The 19,402-nt window shown below is 50.5% G+C and overlaps 8 protein-coding genes across 8 annotated transcripts; 4 read left to right on the forward strand and 4 right to left on the reverse strand.

Annotated features, from left to right (window-relative positions):
- Positions 1-137: 137 nt before the first annotated feature.
- On the reverse strand, positions 138-610 carry V8C40DRAFT_232016 (uncharacterized protein). The gene has a single exon (XM_083213047.1). It carries the CDS (start codon positions 545-547, stop codon positions 308-310), a length of 240 nt encoding a protein of 79 aa, XP_083077501.1. The 5' UTR covers positions 548-610; the 3' UTR covers positions 138-307.
- A 375-nt stretch (positions 611-985) lies between these two features.
- On the forward strand, positions 986-3,091 carry V8C40DRAFT_232017 (Rab family GTPase YPT1). Its single transcript, XM_083213048.1, has 5 exons — positions 986-1,244; positions 1,488-1,611; positions 1,664-1,711; positions 1,786-2,013; positions 2,144-3,091. Exons 1-5 carry the CDS (start codon positions 1,234-1,236, stop codon positions 2,339-2,341), a joined length of 609 nt encoding a protein of 202 aa, XP_083077502.1. The 5' UTR covers positions 986-1,233; the 3' UTR covers positions 2,342-3,091.
- A 1,270-nt stretch (positions 3,092-4,361) lies between these two features.
- On the reverse strand, positions 4,362-7,529 carry V8C40DRAFT_89656 (uncharacterized protein). Its single transcript, XM_083223573.1, has 2 exons — positions 5,298-7,529; positions 4,362-5,231 (listed from the first exon to the last, which is right to left on the reverse strand). Exons 1-2 carry the CDS (start codon positions 7,283-7,285, stop codon positions 4,367-4,369), a joined length of 2,853 nt encoding a protein of 950 aa, XP_083077503.1. The 5' UTR covers positions 7,286-7,529; the 3' UTR covers positions 4,362-4,366.
- Positions 7,463-8,073, reverse strand: V8C40DRAFT_89659 (uncharacterized protein). The gene is made up of 2 exons (XM_083223574.1): positions 7,779-8,073; positions 7,463-7,673 (listed from the first exon to the last, which is right to left on the reverse strand). Exons 1-2 carry the CDS (start codon positions 8,018-8,020, stop codon positions 7,640-7,642), a joined length of 276 nt encoding a protein of 91 aa, XP_083077504.1. The 5' UTR covers positions 8,021-8,073; the 3' UTR covers positions 7,463-7,639.
- Positions 8,074-8,720: 647 nt separating this feature from the next.
- Positions 8,721-9,444, forward strand: V8C40DRAFT_232022 (uncharacterized protein). The gene has a single exon (XM_083213049.1). The coding sequence runs from the start codon at positions 8,762-8,764 to the stop codon at positions 8,927-8,929; it is 168 nt and encodes a 55-aa protein (XP_083077505.1). The 5' UTR covers positions 8,721-8,761; the 3' UTR covers positions 8,930-9,444.
- Positions 9,445-9,478: 34 nt separating this feature from the next.
- V8C40DRAFT_89669 (uncharacterized protein) lies at positions 9,479-10,597 on the forward strand. Its single transcript, XM_083223575.1, has one exon. The coding sequence runs from the start codon at positions 9,653-9,655 to the stop codon at positions 10,289-10,291; it is 639 nt and encodes a 212-aa protein (XP_083077506.1). The 5' UTR covers positions 9,479-9,652; the 3' UTR covers positions 10,292-10,597.
- A 2,950-nt stretch (positions 10,598-13,547) lies between these two features.
- On the reverse strand, positions 13,548-15,173 carry V8C40DRAFT_232024 (WD40-repeat-containing domain protein; the record flags this gene model as incomplete). The annotated part of the gene is made up of 3 exons (XM_083213050.1): positions 14,897-15,173; positions 14,666-14,834; positions 13,548-14,599 (listed from the first exon to the last, which is right to left on the reverse strand). Coding segments are annotated over exons 1-3 (1,181 nt in total), but the record flags the coding sequence as incomplete, so codon positions are not given.
- Positions 15,174-15,266: 93 nt separating this feature from the next.
- On the forward strand, positions 15,267-18,210 carry V8C40DRAFT_232025 (chromatin-binding protein CTF4). The gene is made up of 2 exons (XM_083213051.1): positions 15,267-17,232; positions 17,287-18,210. The coding sequence occupies exons 1-2, from the start codon at positions 15,373-15,375 to the stop codon at positions 17,983-17,985; spliced, it is 2,559 nt and encodes an 852-aa protein (XP_083077508.1). The 5' UTR covers positions 15,267-15,372; the 3' UTR covers positions 17,986-18,210.
- Positions 18,211-19,402: the final 1,192 nt, after the last annotated feature.

Consider the following 19,402-nt stretch of genomic DNA (forward strand, 5'->3'; position numbering starts at 1 on the left):
TGCTTCCGTAGCGCCTCCTCTTACAAGGCTACAGTGGGCTGCTTTAGGGAGCATCGTTGCGGGGCCGTTCCGCTATTCCGGGTCACGGAGACGAAAGGCTGGGCTCCATGGAATGGAACGCTTCCAAAAGAACAAAAAGTAAATGGACTCTCTTGATACCCAGATAACGATGCACATGACGCGGGTGGATTCGGGATTGGTCGACTGATTCCAACAGCTGGAATCGGAATCACGACACCTGCGATGGCATTTTTTCGTACTCGTACTGCATGTTTTGAGAGGACTGACTGGGCGGAATGGCTGAATCTCAGGTGATCAAAGCCCGGCGAGAAGAAGCTCGAATCACATGCGCGCCTGGCCTAACGTGCACTGTATTTTGTGCCGCAGTACGAGGTAGCCTAGAATTGGCAGTGCAGGTAGAGTCGTACCAGGACTTACACGACAGCGATAAAGAGGGGATGTAGTGGAGAGATGAAGAAAGAACAAGAATAAAAGCGAGAGAAATAATAAAAGCAGGAGACAGAATTATTGAGGAAAGCTTCTTCATGAGTAATCACGTTTTGACGAATTCAGTAAACGCACCAAGCCCACAGGGGAGGCTCAAAGGAACCTGGATTTTATTCTTAGCATTGCGCATGGAGGCTCCTTTGTGTCGTGATCCTTGTATACACTACTGGTGGCAGGCAGGCTCCCCAGATAAGATAACATGAAGAAGATATTGCTCCGTACAGGCTGACCCCAGGTAGCACTTGTCGCAGACTGCGGAGCACAAGTAGCACAGAGAAGCAGGTTTTTGATTTTCCTTTTGAATTCCAAACCCATTGGCGGTATGGAGTACTCAATCTGTACTGCAGCATCCCAGCAGCGCGGCCGTCCAACTGCGCGCTCCGAGGTACAGCCTCCGTACCAAGGTACCCGTGCTAACGCAGCTCGGCGCCTGCCATCACCAATCCACGGCTAATAATAGGCAAATGAGCCACTCACCACTGTCACAGGTGAGGTCCTTGCACGTGACTGGCGCTCCCACCGCCCATCCCATCCTCCCAGCCCAAAGCCCAGCCAACGAGGTCATCTTTCCCTGACGTACTCGAGACTTGGCCAGCCGACGCTCCTTTGACCTCGAGCCAACCATCCGCTTCGATTGCCACTTTGACCAAACTTGCACCTCTTTCAACTTTCAAGCCTTCCGCTTCTATTTCTCCCGTTCCAACACAAACACCGACAACCGCCATCATGAACCCTGAGTGGTACGCAGCCCCCCGTCGCTAGATTGCGATAGCATCTCCTGAAACCGTCCGTCTTATCGGGTGCTAACCGACTCCGCAGAGTACAGTCCAGTCTAAAAAAACAGTTCTCGTCCGTCGGCTTCGTCGTCTCCATCGATGCTTGGTTTTGCTGAGTTGATGGATGGGCTTTGATTGACGCCCAGCGGCGCCTGTTGCAGAGGAGAAGCCATGAGCTGACACGCCGCTTTCCCCCCATTCTAGATACGACTACCTCTTCAAGCTCCTCCTCATCGGTGATTCCGGTGTTGGAAAGTCTTGCTTGCTGTTGCGATTCGCCGATGACACCTACACCGAGTCTTACATCTCCACCATCGGTGTCGATTTCGTACGTTGACCTCGTCTCCTGTGGGCTCGCCTGTTACTGACCCCCCTCGCAGAAGATCCGAACGATAGAACTTGATGGCAAGACCGTGAAGCTGCAGATCGTAAGTGATGCAAACCTAACCCTCGTATCAAGGTGATGCGATGCAGATGGCTGAGACTCTTTTTGCTTTTACAGTGGGATACCGCCGGCCAGGAGCGTTTCCGAACCATCACCTCGTCTTACTACCGCGGTGCTCACGGCATCTGTGTCGTCTACGATGTCACTGATATGGACTCGTTCAACAACGTCAAGCAGTGGCTCCAGGAGATTGACCGGTATGCTACCGAGGGCGTCAACAAGTTGCTCGTAGGCAACAAGAGCGATATGTCCGATAAGAAGGTTGTCGAGTACACTGTTGCCAAGGTGAGTTAGCGCCTCAACTGCAGCCTGGTGGCACCGTCATCTGCACCAGAAGGGCGACTGCCGTCTCCAGGCTGCCATGCCTCGGACCCCTAGGACCCCTGTAAAGCTGAAGCTAACGACCCATCTCTAGGAATTCGCTGACAGCCTGGGCATCCCATTCCTCGAGACTTCCGCCAAGAACGCCAGCAACGTTGAGCAGGCTTTCCTGACCATGGCTCGCCAGATCAAGGAGCGCATGGGCACCACGACTGCCAACAACACGAAACCCAGCGTGCACGTTGGCCAGGGCCAGGGTGTCGGCAACTCTTCCAACAGCAGCTGCTGTTAAATGTATTCCTCTTTGATGGTTTCGTGTGGTTCGCTTTGTCGTGGCCGAGTCTGGTGACAGGATGATTAGAGCAGTGTGACGTCCCTTGGGAAACGACTGAACAATGTTTGTTATGACCTTTTTCCTCCATTATTCTAGGGTTTCAGTTTGCCCCATTTCTGCGCATAGATTACATCATGTCTCGTTGGATCTCGCCCCTTCAGACACAGGCACGCACAACGTGGCAATCTCGCTTGCTTTTTAGGACACATTAGGGTCGGACGTGAAAGGGAGAAGACGGTCATACGGGTGGAAGGACGTGATACACTTTGGGAACAAGGCGCAAAATTCAAGATTCAAGAGAGATGAGGACCTTACGGTTGCGCTAGCTGTACTTTCACGCCTTCCTTTTTTCCCATAATGACTCCCTCCCACAAAGATTTCTATGTGGGAGAATAATGGACGCTTATGGAAACTATGGCCTTTGCAGCAAGCTTTGGTTTTTTTATTATGTTGGTATTATTTGTTCACTACCTACCTTTTGTCGCTTACAGCTTTTTGTGGTGCTTGATCCCGGAAGGCTTTCCGGTACCTTTTTTCGTCTCTTTAACCATTCTTTTTTACGAGAATGGGGGAGGTACCATTAATACACAGGGGAATTGCGCATATTGATTGACCATGATGGTGTGTTTCAAGAATGTCGTTTCTTCTTTTTTTTCTTTCCTTTTGCTTTGTTACCCGTAACTACTATCTAACCGTCTCCCATTTCCATTTCTGGTTCCCGTCTCTGTCCCTGTCTCCGTGATGAACGTGAATATTTTATATGATATCTGGTAATAATAACGGTAAGGATTAAACATGAGGCGAGTCATTCATATTTCAGGATGAAGCAGATGTGCAAAATGCAAGGACCATACATCCTGCACATCTCAGATAGGCACCGGGATTCCAAGATGACAGTGTAATTCGTACAGTCATCATGACAAGGATCCGGGGGCCGAGTTACTAATAGGGGGCTCGTTCTAGAAGAATGCCTACTAGGTAGCCAACTTACTACAATACAATACACGTAAAGAATACGGAGGACATGGGGGCAGGTTAATTTATTTGTATAGCGTTTGTCTTGCAAGGGGGTGCTGTTTTTGCTTGGATGTAGATTATGGGCATTGGAGGAGAATATGCCCGTGAATTTTACATTTTGTTTGGCTTGTAAGAGTAGGTAGTTATATCTTAAGACGTATAATCTGCTGTATCGTATTCATGACCATGTGAGAGAGATTATGAAAGTTTGATGCGCCTAGCGAGATGTATGGGGAATCCAGGCTTTGATGGGCCATACGATTATATATACCCAGAAATACTCCGTACGGACTATCCGATACGTGATACTCGACACGAGTATTCGCAATCTTGCGGGGTATCTTCAAAAGTGGTAATTCGGTTTCGTCTCATCTACATAGCACTAGAAATTACACGATTACACGACGCTGCAACACCGTCAGTCAGTCTCCTTGGCAGAAGGAGTGCTCTCTACTAAGTGTCATGCACAAGAACAACGGACAGCAGGTATCAAACTTGATCAATAACATGGAATCGTCTTGTATTATCTGACAGGCCCAGCAACATTTCAGTAAATGAAAAAAAGCAAGAAACAAAAACTAGAATCGCGTCCTAAGCCGCCCTCGTTTTCCTCCACTCACTACCTTGCAGTACACTCGTCTATCTCCGTATTTTGTATGTTGCACTCTGGTGCAGCCCCAAACAACTCCAGCTTTCCGTTGAAAACACTAAGACATCAAATAAAAGAAATAACTGAAACAAGGCTTCAAATTGAAATGAGAAGAGGAGGAAAAAGTTTAAAATTTGATAAAATGGGATACGTGAGAAGAGAGCAATGGCATGTAGATGTCATAAGTCGTTGGAATAAGATAAGTACCTGGCGACCAGCCTGGCACTGCTCATGGCAAAACAGGAACGCTTCGCGGCATAATGAAACAAAAAAAAAAAGGAGGACAAAAAGAAGCTTAGGACTCTGATTGCGGATGATTATGCCAAGCCCAAGAATTTGAGAGCTTTGCGGGTATTACCCTTAGGCTCGATGGTTTTCATGAACATGGGCATGAGTCTCCGCTCTTCTAGATCCAATTCACTGTCGTCACTACTGTGGTCAAAGGTAGTCATCGATGCCGAGTCGCTACGGAAGAGTCGTCGCCTGGAGAAGGCTCGGCTGTAGATGGTCTCTGACTTGGGTGTCTTGATATTATCCGTAAACGACTGGCGTCGAGAGGACAGCGTCAGCGATTCAGGACTAGAAGTGGGCTCAGCCGAAGTAGGCGACGGCCCACTACGAGTCGACAATGACGATCGAGGAAACTTGGTGAGTAGGACATCAAGCGGTGCAGGCCTTGGCTTTTTGCCAGGTAAACTCTTCCTTTTGGGTGACGGCTCAGGGTCGCAAGTTTCGATCTGAATATTCCAGACTGCAGAAACGAATTTCGCTATATCTTTGGAGGTGGCCGTGCATGTAAGTAGAAAGTTTGCGTTGGAAACCGTGATATCTGAGCTCGACGACTGTGGTGACAAATTGGGTGTTTTAGTATTGATCTTGGTCCCGACGTTAGGACCCCCAATCTGCGTAAATGGCAAGCAGTCTTTGTTGTTAGGGTCAACAATTTGGGCCACCTTGATAAGGTCCACGCCTATCAACTTTTGCAATGCCAGGACGGTGGCCAGGTGCTCAGGAGGATACTCTAGTAGAAGATAGCGAATTTCCGAGTGGAGTGCCAAGTATGTTTCGAGATGGGGAATAAGCAGTGTCGCCAGAAGGTAAGAATTGGCGAAAGGGTTGTCGGATGTTTGGTTCGTCAGGGGAAGGGCAGTAAATGCTTGCATAGCATTGGCGAGTAAGTATCTACAGATCAGTTAGCCTCTTCTGTCGCCAATTATACCAGGCGTATATCGAGCATGGGCGACCTACCGGAAATCTACCCGCCCGCTGCGACCCTGACGATCACTTGATTTCGTTCCAATCGTCTCCAGTTGCTTAATGATTCCCGACGAGTATACTTTGTCCACACCTTGCTGGGACCCTATCGCCAGAATGTGATCGACTCTTCGGTTAGTTCCTCTCGGAGAGCCCTTGGGCTCGGTTTCTCGGAATACAGGCTTCCATAAACCGTCGAATTCAGGAAGGAGGGAGAATTGGAATTGGCGGTAGCCCTCAGCTTCTGGAGGAAAGTATAGGCTTAGGACTGATCTAAGCGAGTTCTGGATAGCGACGGCAGTCTGTCCTGAAATAATATCGAATTCGTGAAACTTGGCCTCCATTCCTGCGCAAGGAGGTGGCGTCTGTGCTGGTGTTGGGGGGCGAATAACATTCACGGACGGGACGGTTCGTTCTCTCGCAGGCCGTGGTTGAAGCCGAGTGTTGAAAACGAAATCATCATTTACTATAGCCAATCCAGAAATATCGTGGAATCTTTCATGAGCGCTTTCATCAAATGTAGTCGGCTGATGAAGAAGAGTTGTTGGGGTGGACACATTTCCAGAGTACACAGACGCCGAAGTGGGAGACGAAAGTATAGGATAGTTGCCGGCCTTGAACGATTTGATAACTGAAGAGAGAAGTAAATTTGGTATCTCATCCCTGAAATGAACCACTAGATTTTCTACCCAAGGTAGGATTGGCTGAAATGGAACATCTGGAGTGGTAGCAATGTCTGCTCCTAAGTGAAACTGAGACGCCCCGCCAGAATTTGGACCTTGTGTCGTTTTCTTATCGAGAGAAGTTTGTTCGACTTTGACTGTTGGGCGACGACTTTTGGATAAGGCCGTTCGCCTGTCAATGTAACTCAACCTCCGAATAGCTGGAGGTCTCTCTTCGCCAACAACCATGAATGAGCGTGAACGGGGAAAAACTCTGGATCCTTCTCCCATCTCTTGCGAAGCTCCTGTGATGCAGAGATCTCTCAACTTGGCACTGATCGGATAGATTCTATCCAACGATCTGACTCTTTGTAGTGTTCCCTTGGAGCTCGAAACTGATGTGCGTATGTCGGATGTGGTAGATTCTCCGCTGGTGACGGTATCGCGTGTGCGGGCATTGAAAATCGGGGCTATCGGGGAGAGCATTTCCGTTTCACGGTGTACTCCAAGGTTCGACTGCACTTTGGATTTACCAGCACCACTCGGCGATGCAGGTGCGAGTTCTACCGAGATTGGCCGTTTCGCCGGCTGGTTGTAGTCCACGACAGCAAACGTCGGCGCCCCAGGGGCAAGAGGGGAGCTATCCTCCACATCGACCTCATCTTCAACTTGCGCGCCGAAGAGGAAAAAAGGAGCTGCGTCACCAAAGCCATCCGAGTAGCCATACAGTGGCAAGCTTAGGCTGCGTGGTCGAGTTGTCATGGTAAGCTCGAGCATGTCAGATGGTTGAAGATTAGCTGTGTCGCGGTCCAAAGCATCAGCAGCTCTCATGGCTCGTGTTATGGGATCATGGAGCTCTTCGTTGAACATCGATTCGCCGCCGACAGAGCCTGACCGACTGTGTATTTGGCTCTTAGCCTCGAGACCAGCCAGGCCACTTTTCGCCAGCTGGGCGTAAACAGCTTCTGCCTCAACCCGGTCTCCGCCTGTCTCGTGCTTCATGATGGCCTTAATACAGAGCGCATGGGCACTCGGTGAACCACCATTGAGAAACGCCAACCGCTTGTTCGATGTTGTCGCGCCATACAGGAAGCTGCGCGCAGCTTCTTGGCGAGTGATGAGAGCGTCATGGACCTTTCGAATATAAGCCCGTACCTCGAAGGCCTTGTCTGAATCGTCACTGGCAATATAGCACTGAACCGCTGGAAGAATGAGGATTTGAGGCGAGGTTGGCAGCAGCCTGAGTTGAGTTGACACAACGTCAGGATGGCCTTCGAAGGCGACAATGTTTCCGTAAGCCTCCAGCTTGGTGTCCGCCATGATGAAGATTGGACGTCAACAGGCGTCTGGATGAAGGTGAAGACAGATTGAATCAAGAAGAGAAATGGCCCAGAAATGTAAGCGGAGCCGAAGACTGTTGGGATGAATTTCTCAGCTGATTGACTGCGCGCAGGGCCCCAGGGCCGCGGCGGAGGCAGTGATGGAGAACAGGGACGAGGTAGGTTGGAATAGCGGTGGGTGAGTGATCTGCTTCCGCCCGTCTCTCTTGTCGTTTATTCTGGCGTTTGTCTCTACTCGCAGGTATTCGAAGAGACCATGACCGCAATGACGCAGCCGAGATTTCTGATTCGCCGGGACAGTTGAAGCTGCGAGAAGCCGACAGGTTTCCTGGAGCTATAGCTGCGTTTTTCTATCGACAGCGCAAGCTCTGGAATATGACAAGTGACAGTTGGGGACGTCAGCAGGGGTAGGAAAGAAAGGGTTGACTTGCAGGGCCTGGATGACCAGCAGCAAGGAAGTGGGCAAAAACTACCGAGTACGATGGGGAGAAGCCTCGCGGAAGAGAAAGAAGGGTGAGGATGACGAGACGAGAATAGAACAGAGTAGAAGGACAAGAGAGGACAAGATTAGTAGAAAAGGAAGAGAGGGTGTAAGGAGGAGCAGAGTAAATGTACCCGCAGGTGGTGTAAGGGACAGTAGATGGTTAAAGTAAAATAGATGAGCGATCGAGAAGGAGGTCTGAAGCTGGCACACAACAAAATCGTCGAGCTTCATCCAGAGCTCTGGGCGGCTGCCAGCAGATGCAAGTACCTAGACTCGTACCTGTGCTCGTGCCTGTGCCTGTACCTGTACTCGTCCTACCAGGTACAAGTACGGGAGTACGGGAGTACGGAGCTCTTGCTTCCTGTGCACTTGCCTGATGCCGTGCACCTGCCTCACGTTAGTGCTCTGTAACACGTCGTATCTGCATCAGTACCGAGTACCTGCTCGTTCGCAGATGCAAGTAGAGGCGGGTAATTCCCAGCTACACGCATCTCTACTGCACAGAACTTGTGCGAGTGCACTAATAAAAAGCACCAGCCGGGAGTTGATCACCGACTCGGCTTTGAGCCCCACCGGGAAACAGGGAAGAACTGGTTATAGCTTCATTTTGTAATGGTTGGTAGCACTGCTAATCCTGTTAGTCCTTGTGCTCACATGTCACTTGCTGGACGGACATGCCAATGGGCGAAGTCGGTCGTCACCGTCAATCACAACAGCCGCGTCAGATGCGCCAGAATATTATGTACCAAAATGGCCGAACCCTGGAGTTCGTCGGGAGCAGCTCTCACGGGGCGGCGGGTGCGTGAGTGCACGGTTTGCCGGGCGAGCAGGGGTTGGGCTCATCGCCTCTTCGTCTGTGTGTTCTCTTTTTCTTTTTCTCTTCCTTTGTTCTCTTTGCTTTTTCTCCGTTCCTATTATGGAGTCGCTGATGAGAACAAGTGGTGCTCCGTACAGGTCCAATTTACCGAACCCATGGGCAAGAATTGCTCCTCCACGTCTTCTCGATGCCGTGTTAGAACAACAACGGACACAGACAACCAACTACGCGGACAACTCCCCGGAGGGAAAAGGATGCGTGTGTCTGATGCCGCCGGGCTTCCTACAGATGTCACACTTCTCGGTCCTACTACACTAAGCTAAGCTCTCCAACCTACCAGCTTCATCCTACCTGTTCCTTCGCGAAGAAAAGGAGGCTTCAACATCGCCATTTTGAGAATCTGACTACACTTCGCTTGATCTCGGTGGCAGAAACAAGGGGCTTGGAGTGGGAAGACGCCAAAAGTGGCTGACAGGGGCACCCGACATGGGGGGACGGCAATGCGAGATGGGAATTGGACAATTGGACAGCGCCCCTGTGGCCAACCGGTCAGGTTTCTGGGCGCCAACAACTGACAAAAAGTCCACACACAGTCAAACAGTCTGTCACAGCCGCAGCACAAGCCCGGCTGATCTGTCCATCCATAGCTTCGGTTTGCAAAGCGTCCTCGACCGTCGCATGTTGGTCTTGACACTACTGCCAGTTTACCTCATTTCCGGGCCTCACAATGCGCCCATGCCTCTATCGGAGCCTATCCCATTGAGGCCCAGAGCTTTCAGCCCACTCGCCCACGTTCAGGCGAACCTGATGCCGGGGACCCCACACGACCAAGCGGCACTCAAAGACATTCTCGCTGGCGGCCATTGGAGAGAGGTCTTAGTACCGGTACTCCATATCTACAGAAGATATAGTGGAGAAGCTAGCGTTTTCTGAAGCAGCGACACAGGCACGAACGATGTCTTAGACATGATCGTCAGAAGAAAGACGACTTGCTACGACGCCGCGGACCTGTGTCGCAGTGAGGCAGCATCCAGACTACTCCGTACATGTGGCATGCATGTGCGAGTGTGTGCAAACCCAAGGGGCTTTCCCTCTTTCACATTCGGCATAAACAAAGAAAACGCCGTGATACACGCTTGATAGCTTGTCGCGCGCAGCTACCACTAAGAAGCTGCCATTGGAAGCCGGGGAGCACAGCTGACCTCAGCCTGACAATCATGACGCACCACCACATCGCCGTCACACAACTCCACCTACTTCCATTGGCTACGCTTCCCAGATGCAGCCGCCAGCATCGGTACTCGTATTACCAGCGCTTCGGACGTGTGTACTCAAAGCAACAAGTTACTCCCAAACAACCAACCGAACCCAAAGAGTATGGCACCAATCACGAACTCGAGATTTTGCCGCTAAATTTCCGGTGGTGCTGGCCTGTGTGGTGGTGGTATCTATCTCAACCTCTGCGAATCAGCTGGGTGTATCCAAACACACATGTTGCCATCCATGTATATATGAAGCAGTCGGGTTGTGCCCGATCGAGTAGCGCGGCCGTTTGCACCGTACGTTTGATCCAACAATCAGAGTGTCAACACCGACCAAACAATGGTCAATGCAACGAGTACGAATTATCGGGTATTCCACCGAAGCTCGGGAGACTTGAATCTTGGGCTCGCAACCAGGTGTGAACTCCTCGCAGCATGCTTATGCTTCATTTGAAGTCTTCCGTCACCTTAACACCAGATGGCGGTCCATCTTTCTCCGGGGCAATCCTTATTCTCCTATCTCAGAGCGCATTGAATCTCACCCTTGCCCATCGCCAACATCTTGACGTTTATACCCTGGAAAGGACCGGAACATGTCCGTAGGAGTATGGAGTGGACAAAAGTATGTTTGTGTCTCCGTCATGCACTTGCACGCCTTATATTTTGGACATGAGGGTAATACGCCTTGAAACGAATCTTATACTTGGGATCGCGACAAATGGGGGGTGCAACTCTTCAAATCAGTCTACTTGACCTTTACCCATAAGTCCATGCTAACCTTGGGCAATTTGGGCACGCCTGTGAATATCATAAGGCCGTCATATACCCGCAGGCGAATGCCAACTCCCACTCTCATATATGCTCTACCCCATTCCATCTGGAGGAGGCTACCGCATATCTCCAAGCATGCCCCCTGATAAGGTGTGTCGAATTACGATGGCACTACCAAAAGATTCCAGCAGTACCACAAGACTACAAAACGTGGCTTGTTTCGACTTGCGAGCACCTCGTAAACGTTGAACGACGTGACTCAACATGTTGATGAAACATATCGTCTACAGAGCACTTGGTTCAGCATCAGCTACCAGTACATTACCTGAAACTCACATACCTGAACTTGGTGGTCCAACATCTACCACACCTGTACTCTACTGGTGTTGGCCAAAAACATCCAGCCAACTAAACCCACGGTGGGAGGCATTTCAATCACATCCCCATGCTCTGCCTGTTGGGGGCTGAACGGCATTCAGGCTCTATCAAGTTGCTCGGGGCAGCTTACGGCTTCTGTCCATGTAATTGAGGCTTGCCGTCACCAAATCTTGGAGGTTTGTCCATGATATACACGGCCACCGGCAGACGTGAAACGTTATCTCAGACTTGTCCCTGGTAACAGTACTTCACCTGCACAGACATGCTCCTCCCGTCGCAATATTGCCACAACAGCTGGATCCGCGGTCCTAAGAAGCTGGAGAGTTTGAAATGAGAAACCTTTTCTGTGTGAAAAGTAATCACCGCATGCAGGTTTCAGGAGAAGGGATTTTGGTAACTGTCAGTGGACCTTGACCAGAATGACATTCCTCTCACGGCAACTTCCCCAGACTGGAGCCACGACGTGTTTGAGTGTGGGTGCATCATGCCAGTCAAAAGCTTCTCTGTATCTTCCAACAGCATCAAGAGCTTCGTGTTGATCTTCTGGCGCTCAAATTACTAACATCAAAGCCCAGCCGGGAGTTGTATGTTGAGGGAAACGAAGTATGCGTCGAACTTCATCTTTTATCTCATATTACCAAGCTAAAAGAATTCAGACGGCTATTCTATCCATCAGTTTACCCGTTATTCTACAATTGAGACGAATTAACTATCTACAATAGCGGTAGCTCCTACGACTAGACTCGCCCATGATGCATCTGGCACCTCGAGTACATCCTTGTACTCATACACAATATCTCAGAGCTGTCTCATCAGAGTATCCATGTCGCCACCAATGAGTCTATGCGTCTAGGTACAACCCAACATAAATTAGAAACCTTGGTTTCTGATCAATGTTTACGAACACAAGGGGGTCTGTGCTTTATACATCTCTTCCGGGAAATTTGCCTTTTCAAGACCTAGTCGACCCTCTTCGCAACAAAATTCGCCTGGAGTTTTAATTGCCATTCTCGCTTGAATAATCTCTGTCGACATTAATAGGCTCTGTATTTTCGACCAAGAAAGATTATGCGAGCTTTCTTAGTTGTTTCAGAATGAACCGAGAAAATACTACATTCTCAGTCGAGCCCAGGCCGCAGCCTTTACAATTCACAGGGATTCCCCACCTCCTCAAGAGCCCTGGGCATGATTCTGGCGGTAGACCGCGGCTGATAGGCAATTCTCTCTATTTACCTTTATTCCAACTCTAAACCCACATTCCGCGGCCGCAGGTGAAGCTTGTTGCTCAGTTGGATCTGCAGCTAATCGTCCAACGGGAGATGATCCGGCCAGCTTGGAGATGCCCAGGACCCCGGAGCTCCACAATGCAGGGATCTCAAGGCCGCCGGACCGACGGCTAACAAGATTATTTGTGCTGGTAAAATTGGAAGCCAGAATAATGCTATGCGCCGGGACCCGAAGGCACCAACCCAAACGAGTAACGAGCTACCACAGCTGTCGGGAGCTGCGTACGAACATGCCGCAACAACCTGTGCATCCATGCGCTACAACAAGGCGGCATGCGTGATATCATGACCCTTTGGTGCTCTGTGCGGCGCATGAGCCGCTTGTAGAGCCGCTTGCATAGCAAACGCAGTGCGGATGAGACCAGTACAGCATCTTGCAGTGTCTGCATATATCCCGGCCTGAGCTACACCTCACAGCCAACCTGGAGATTGCTAGCTCTAATCATAGAAGCACAGCGTCGTATACGAAATAAGCGGCGGAGTGCTACCGGAGATTCGGGGCCAACTTCAGCTAGCCCAGTCTTAGGCCACGGAAGTGGCTCATCGATCACGCCTCGTCAATGTTGGGCAGCTTACCGGTAACTTGAAGGAGTAGGTAGTATTCGATTCACTGGCTATGCTAGCTACACTCCTCAGCCGCGATGCCCATCATGCTGCTACTCTTTTCTTCGTTGTGGCTTCGCCAACTCTTTCCACTTGAGCTACCTATCCGCTTTGATCGACTCTGGTCGAACGTGCCGCATAGCTTCTTTCCATGATGCTACGTATGACCCCAGGAGAAGCTGTGAACCGAATCAAGTGATTTGCTTCACGGCAAACGGACTCCTCTGCGCATGTCAGTTCCTTACGAGAACAACGTGTTGTGCACCTCCCCTGCTAGCTTCATAATGATTGACAAACAAAAAACGCATAACTAGATTTGAAGCCAAATTTGGCTCATATAACTAGCATGATTTTGTAAAATAGGGGGAGAACCCGGCAAGATGGTAAAGTCGATATGCAGGTAGGCAAATCAGCGTTTGCTTTTCAGCATGCTACGCGTAGAACCGGAAGAGTCGGTGAAGATGACATACCGTCAACAGTTTCATATCAAATGCAGTGTTATGTACTTCAGCAACCACGTGTTTCCGTTTGCAACTAGTTGATCGAAGGTTTTAGAAGCAGGTAGCCGTCACGAGGGATCTCTGAGCCAACACTCTTGGGCCAACTGCGCCCGCCCATTAGCAACCCCCTAAATAAGAGCATTCAACAAATGAGATGTAGAGAATAGACTCTTCCAAGTGCTTATTCTGTTGGCTGTCTAAGACTACCTAATTGATCAATCATCCATCAGCTCAGCTAACTCTGCTTCCTCCTCTGCGGTCAACATGTTACCCGACTCCGGCTCAGCCTCTTGTTCTACCGGCTTCTTGGACTCTTCAATCTTCTTGACCACCTCGTCCAACTCGCCCTTGCTCAGAGGCCATGTACGAATGGTGCCGTCGATGCTAACACTACAAACCTTTTCAGGTAATCCTCGCGAGTTACGCAGCAGGATCAGATCCGTCACTTCCTCGTAGTGCCCCTCCAGCGTGCAGTACAGCTTGCCTGAAGACCTGTCCCAGACCTTGACATTCTCATCTCTTCCCGCAGTGACGACCCAGCTTTCCGTGGGAATCACGGCGCGGACGTAGTCCCCGTGGGTAAAGACATCGTCGGCCTCAAAGTTGCGAGCCCGAGCGAGACATTTAGCGGTGCCGTCCGCACTAGCTGTCCAGAGATCGCCCTCCTCGCTATCGAGATCGTATACCAGCTTGTAGACGCTCGTCTCGTGTTCCGCAATGGTGAGCTTCTCGGCGTCGGGCCGATCATGGAATGCCTCGGTCAACTGTTCAAAGCCGGTGGCTGTGATTTTCCATCGGCGAATGTGAGGGTCACTGCTCGCACTCGCGATGACCACGGCGTCAGGCGTGCTCAGGACAGGGTCAATGGCAAGGTGCTGCACGGCCATCATTGTCGTGGTTGGGTCTTGAAGCGTGTGGAGGCGCTTGCCGGACTCAATGTCCCAGACCAAGATCTTCTTGTCTGCACCGCCGCTGATGAGGATCTCCTTGCCGGAGACCTTGGTACAGATGACGGCCTTGATGAAGTCCGAGTGGCCACTGAACTTGCGTCCGAGCTGAGCTGTCTCGACATCCCAAGACCAGATGTCCTTGTCCCATGAGCCGGCAAAGACGGTCTTGTTGCCACTGCCTCCAATGGCGACGCATGTTACGGGGGCCTTGGGTCCTCGATAGGTTGATTTTGTTGTAGCAGACTAGAAGCAGTGGATGAGTGATGAGTTTTCGTATCATATCTAATACTAGCTACAGATGATACTCACTGCAAGGTCTATGCGGCGGACAAAGCCTGCTGATTCCGCGATGAAAATGGCGGTTGAAGGAGAAAAGGGGTCAGGGACCGCAGCCAGAATCTTGGATTTCATGGCAATCGGGTCTCCATTTTTGTTGCCAGCTTTGAGAGCTTTGCGCTCTCTCTCAGCATTAGAGGCACTATGAGAATGATTAGAATGAGCAAGCAAGAGGAACTTCAAGGAGGCTTCTCTCCAACTCACTCGGTTTGAAAGAAGGCGTCTCGATCTGAGGTTTCCATGGTGGTGGGGTGTGTGATTTGTAAAGGGGATGGCGATGGATATCTTGGCTGATGATGGAATGAAGAGGAAGAGAAAGAGACGGCAACAACGCCGGTTTATATGCTATGAAGACGTTCAGGGATTAATTAGGCTGCCGAATAAATTAAACAAGAGAATAAATATATCGTGATGATCAAGCTGCAAGAGTATCGGATCAATAGTAAACATGTAAGCATAGCCAGCTAGGCTCCCGAATTTTGAATCCAATGGTCCAAAATGACAGCAAATGGCGGGGCTCACTGGCAAGACAAGCTGCTGCTAAAATTCAACCGCGGGGCCGCGACACCGCCCAGACTTTAATTGATACGCGCTTAGACGCGTCTCCCTGCACTGAAGCTAGAACCCAACTTTGAAGAGCTTCTCACATGCACCGAACCTGACGAGCACAGGCTGCAATCATGGACTCGACAGCTGCTCCTCGTCCTCGACCGAGGCCTGCGCACACTCAAGGCACGACTCGATGCGCCTACACCAAGGATGGAAGCCGGCTGGTCACCGTGGGCTCCAACAACACCATCCGGCTCTACAAGACAGGCTCGGACGGCGAACCGACAAACATTGACGATTGCCAAGAGCAGAACGTGGCTGTGGCTGCGGCCCAGGACTTCTTCGTTGTCGGCTCTGAGGACGGCACCGTCAGCCTCTACTCGCTCGCGACGTCCAACTTTGAGCGCTTCCTCGTGCGAACGTCGCTCCCGGTGCGAGATGTGGCGCTTTCCGCAGACTCGCAGTGGTGCGCCGTGGCCAGCGACGAATTGACTGTCAAGGTCGTGAATACGCAGGACATTAAGCAGCTACGACACCTCAACGAACATGGCCGCGCCGCTCGACACGTCAGCCTGGATCCCAATGGCCGGATTGCTGCCATATCCTGTGTTGACGGAATTATATACATCTACTCTCTGACGGCAGAGCAGCCTGAGCTGATACACAAGGTGGACGGGGTGATTGGCGCCGGGGACACAGATTCAGAGGCTTCGGTCAAGGCAGTTTGGCATCCAGATGGCAGGGCATTTGCTGTCGCGACGCCGACGCGGGACATCCAAGTCGTATCCAAGAACGACTGGGAGAAGCAACGATCCTTCACCAATGGCCACTCGGCAGATATTACCGCCCTCGCCTGGTCACCCAACGGCGTCATGCTGGCATCGGCCTGCAAAGGCGGAAAGGTCCTGATCTGGGAAACCAGCACGCAGAACATCATTCAGCGTTACGAGTATTCCAATGTCATCGACTTGGCGTGGCACCCGTCCAAAAACATTCTCTCCTTCACGACCACGGAGGGAGAGGTCTACATATACCCCGACTTTCTCTCCGACCAGTACTCTCCGATGCTGAAGCTGCCGGTGCAGCCAGCCCCCTTTATCCACGACCCCCTATTAGAAATATCTGCCAACAAAAGGGCCCTGGCAGTCAATGGCCAGAAACGCGATATTCCCACGCGTCCTCGCCGAGACTCTTTGGGCAGTCTTGACTCCTATTTGGAGGATGAAAACTATGCAGATGGTGATGACGATGGCTTTGTCGTTGATGACGACGGTGCTGGGTATACGACCGGCCAGAAGAGAGGCCGTGTAGGCGATGAAGGTACCGGTGACTACGCCAACAAGAGGAGGCATCTCCTGGACCCCCAGTATCACGAGGCGTTTCAACCTGGATCAACACCATGGAGGGGTAATCGAAAGTACCTCTGCTTGAATCTCATTGGATTCGTCTGGACAGTGGATCAAGACGGGCACCATACCGTCACCGTTGAGTTCTACGACCATGAGTTTCAGAGAGACTTTCACTTCACAGACACCTTTTTGTACGACAAGGCATGTCTCAATGAGCGCGGCACTCTGTTTTCGTGTCCCCCAAAGGACGATCAGCCGGCGACTATTTTCTATCGTCCTCATGAAACCTGGACGCAGCGATCCGACTGGCGGACGCAGCTTCCCAAGGGGGAGGCTGTCACAGCCATGTCACTGAGCGAGTCTTTTGTTACTGTTGTGACGAGTGCCAACTATGTACGCATTTTTACACTGTTTGGAATACCATACCGTGTCTATCGTCCCAAGAGCACGCCCATGGTTACATGTGCGAGCTGGAGAGATTACGTTCTCACAATAGGCAACGGCCCTGTCACTGCTGACGGAAACACACGCCTCCAATATACCATTGAGAATGTCAAAAGGGACGAGATTTGTCAGAACGAAGATACAGTGGCACTTCCCGAAGGCGCAACCTTGAAGAGCGCCTTCTTTTCTGACATTGGTGTAAGTATTGACCAGAACATATGTATAAACACAATTCTAACAGCCAGTTATTAGGATCCTTGCATTTATGACTCGACAGGGACACTGCTGACATTGCTACACTGGCGTCAGCCGTCACGGGCCTCTTGGGTGCCTCTTCTGGATACCAGGCTTCTATCCCGTCTTGCCTCTGGTCGAAAGACCGAGACGTATTTCCCCATTGCCGTGGCAGAAAATAAGTTTCACTGCATTATTCTCAAAGGTGGCGACCAGTATCCATACTTTCCTCGGCCTCTGCTCTCAGAGTTTGACTTTTCGATTCCCCTGCACTCAATGCAGGAGCCCAAGTCAAAGAAGAGCAAGGACAATTCAGGTGATGGAGAAGATGACGCAATGGACGAAGATGATGACGAGGAGGAGGAGGAAGGCGCCGAGACGAAGAAACTGGAGCAACTATTTATGCTCAAGGGCGTGCAGGCAGCCCAGCTCCGTGACCTTGTCGATGCCACCAGCGGAAGTCATTCTCAGCGCTCTCTGTTGTCACGGATCGAGCTGGAGATTGACAAGGCGCTTCTGCAGCTTCTGGCGGTGGAGTGTCGCGAGGGCGAGGATAGGGGCATGCGTGCGCTTGAGATTGTGGAACTGATGCGTGACCGCACAGGCCGGATGATGGAGGCGGCGTACAAAGTTGCAGAGCGGTACGGACGCACGATTTTAGGAGACAAGATTCGGGAGGTTGGAGAGAATAGGGTGAGTGGTGACGATGATTTGTGAGCGGGGTGTTGAGGTTCTGTTGTGATGGGAAATGGTTCATACATGTTGTTATATTTGAAAGGGGTATGGGTATGGATGGGAGTGTTTCACAGGATTGTGGTTATTGGGCTTGACGAGGTGGGAAAATGTGTAGTACAAGGTAGATGATTGGCATTTGGTTGAAGGATTAGCATAGGTATATATCTCTTCAGACTCGGTATGTTTGAAGATGTGGAATGATAGCACTCTTGATTGATCAATTGATATCTTTTGCGGTTACCTAGGAAGTTAACGACATCAAACCAAATTTTCGACTGTATCTACGTTGAGTTGTCAAGATTCCTTGATAAGCGTAGATGCCACGAGTTATTGATCAGTTATGAGGCCTATTTTCTGGCATTTACTATATTTGATGAACCAATTGATCTCGCTACGACTCATCTACACAAAGTAGTATAACTTCTCAGCTACTAAGGAGTATGTACTTTTGCTTGTCTCTTACCCGGCAAGAAGCACGTTTTGCTTGTCTCATTGCTCGATCTCTCTTCAATGCTCATTGACGCCAGTGCCATTGACAAGAGAGGTGTTCCAAACGGACCTATTTCCTATTCGAAATCCCCTCCTAGCCCAAGTCTAGTAAATAATACGCTCGTTTTAGAGGCTACACTATCGCGGACTACGAAAGTGTCCCGTTCTCTAGAGGCGGGGAATATTCGACCTGACATTCCAATCTACGTCGACTCTTCCAAAGTCCCAAGGAAAATATGGGCCAGAGAATACACGTGCATACTAACATTTGCTAATGGTAACCAAAGGCGGAAAAAGTATGAGTAAAGCTTTCGTGAGGTTCGGGGAGCTAAGCGTTTTGACCGCGGCTGTATAATCCAAGGTGATACTAAAGTGTACTTTGTACTTTGTACTTCTGTGTGTAAGAAGTGGCGGGAGCTAGAAGAAGTTCTGGGCGGTTGCTCCGATGCGATGCAAAGTATCGGGGCATCTCACTTCCTCTCTCTCTCTGCCTCCCGTTTACCTCGGGTAAAAAGCCTTGTGTCTTTTTCTCTCTTCCTTTTGCCCCTCAAAAAGAGCAGAGGGGCCAAAAAAAAAAAAACGGGGTTCGGAATTACACCTGTATCCCTTCCTTTGGAAGCCTACTTTTTTGGGACTGGCAGACCAAAAAGGATGGACGGTGGAAACTCTAGAATCAGGTCGGATTTTCGACCGTTTAAAAGTGCCCGCTATTTTTCTTGCTGCACGTCTCAATGCGTACATACAGGGCTAGTTCGCCCGAGGGGTGTAACAGGGGGGTTTGGTTTGGTTTGGTTGCAACAAAGAACTTTTTTGTTCGGTGCTAAAGTAGGATGGATTTTTTGTTTCGAAATGTCGCGTGGGGGACTTTATGTTGGAGTTAAAAGCTTGGCAGTCTTGTAGGTGTGCTGCC

Source organism: Trichoderma camerunense, assembly GCF_050948025.1.
Source record: "Trichoderma camerunense strain CBS 138272 chromosome Unknown V8C40scaffold_2, whole genome shotgun sequence".
Classification (NCBI taxonomy): Eukaryota; Fungi; Ascomycota; class Sordariomycetes; order Hypocreales; family Hypocreaceae; genus Trichoderma; species Trichoderma camerunense.

What these genes read in the sequence shown, in the direction of transcription:
- V8C40DRAFT_232016 (XM_083213047.1), bottom strand. Translation starts at nt 547, where the DNA reads ATGAAGAAGCTTTCCTCAATAATTCTGTCTCCTGCTTTTATTATTTCT.
- V8C40DRAFT_232017 (XM_083213048.1), top strand. An exon ending in AGACCGTGAAGCTGCAGATC is followed by an intron (nt 1,712 to 1,785) that starts GTAAGTGATGCA and finishes TTGCTTTTACAG; the next exon opens with TGGGATACCGCCGGCCAGGA. An exon ending in TCGAGTACACTGTTGCCAAG is followed by an intron (nt 2,014 to 2,143) that starts GTGAGTTAGCGC and finishes ACCCATCTCTAG; the next exon opens with GAATTCGCTGACAGCCTGGG.
- V8C40DRAFT_89656 (XM_083223573.1), bottom strand. Translation starts at nt 7,285, where the DNA reads ATGGCGGACACCAAGCTGGAGGCTTACGGAAACATTGTCGCCTTCGAA. An exon ending in AGCGGGCGGGTAGATTTCCG is followed by an intron (nt 5,232 to 5,297) that starts GTAGGTCGCCCA and finishes ACTGATCTGTAG; the next exon opens with ATACTTACTCGCCAATGCTA.
- V8C40DRAFT_89659 (XM_083223574.1), bottom strand. Translation starts at nt 8,020, where the DNA reads ATGAAGCTCGACGATTTTGTTGTGTGCCAGCTTCAGACCTCCTTCTCG. An exon ending in GCTTCTCCCCATCGTACTCG is followed by an intron (nt 7,674 to 7,778) that starts GTAGTTTTTGCC and finishes GTCATATTCCAG; the next exon opens with AGCTTGCGCTGTCGATAGAA.
- V8C40DRAFT_232022 (XM_083213049.1), top strand. Translation starts at nt 8,762, where the DNA reads ATGGGCAAGAATTGCTCCTCCACGTCTTCTCGATGCCGTGTTAGAACA.
- V8C40DRAFT_89669 (XM_083223575.1), top strand. Translation starts at nt 9,653, where the DNA reads ATGTGGCATGCATGTGCGAGTGTGTGCAAACCCAAGGGGCTTTCCCTC.
- V8C40DRAFT_232025 (XM_083213051.1), top strand. Translation starts at nt 15,373, where the DNA reads ATGGACTCGACAGCTGCTCCTCGTCCTCGACCGAGGCCTGCGCACACT. An exon ending in CCTTCTTTTCTGACATTGGT is followed by an intron (nt 17,233 to 17,286) that starts GTAAGTATTGAC and finishes GCCAGTTATTAG; the next exon opens with GATCCTTGCATTTATGACTC.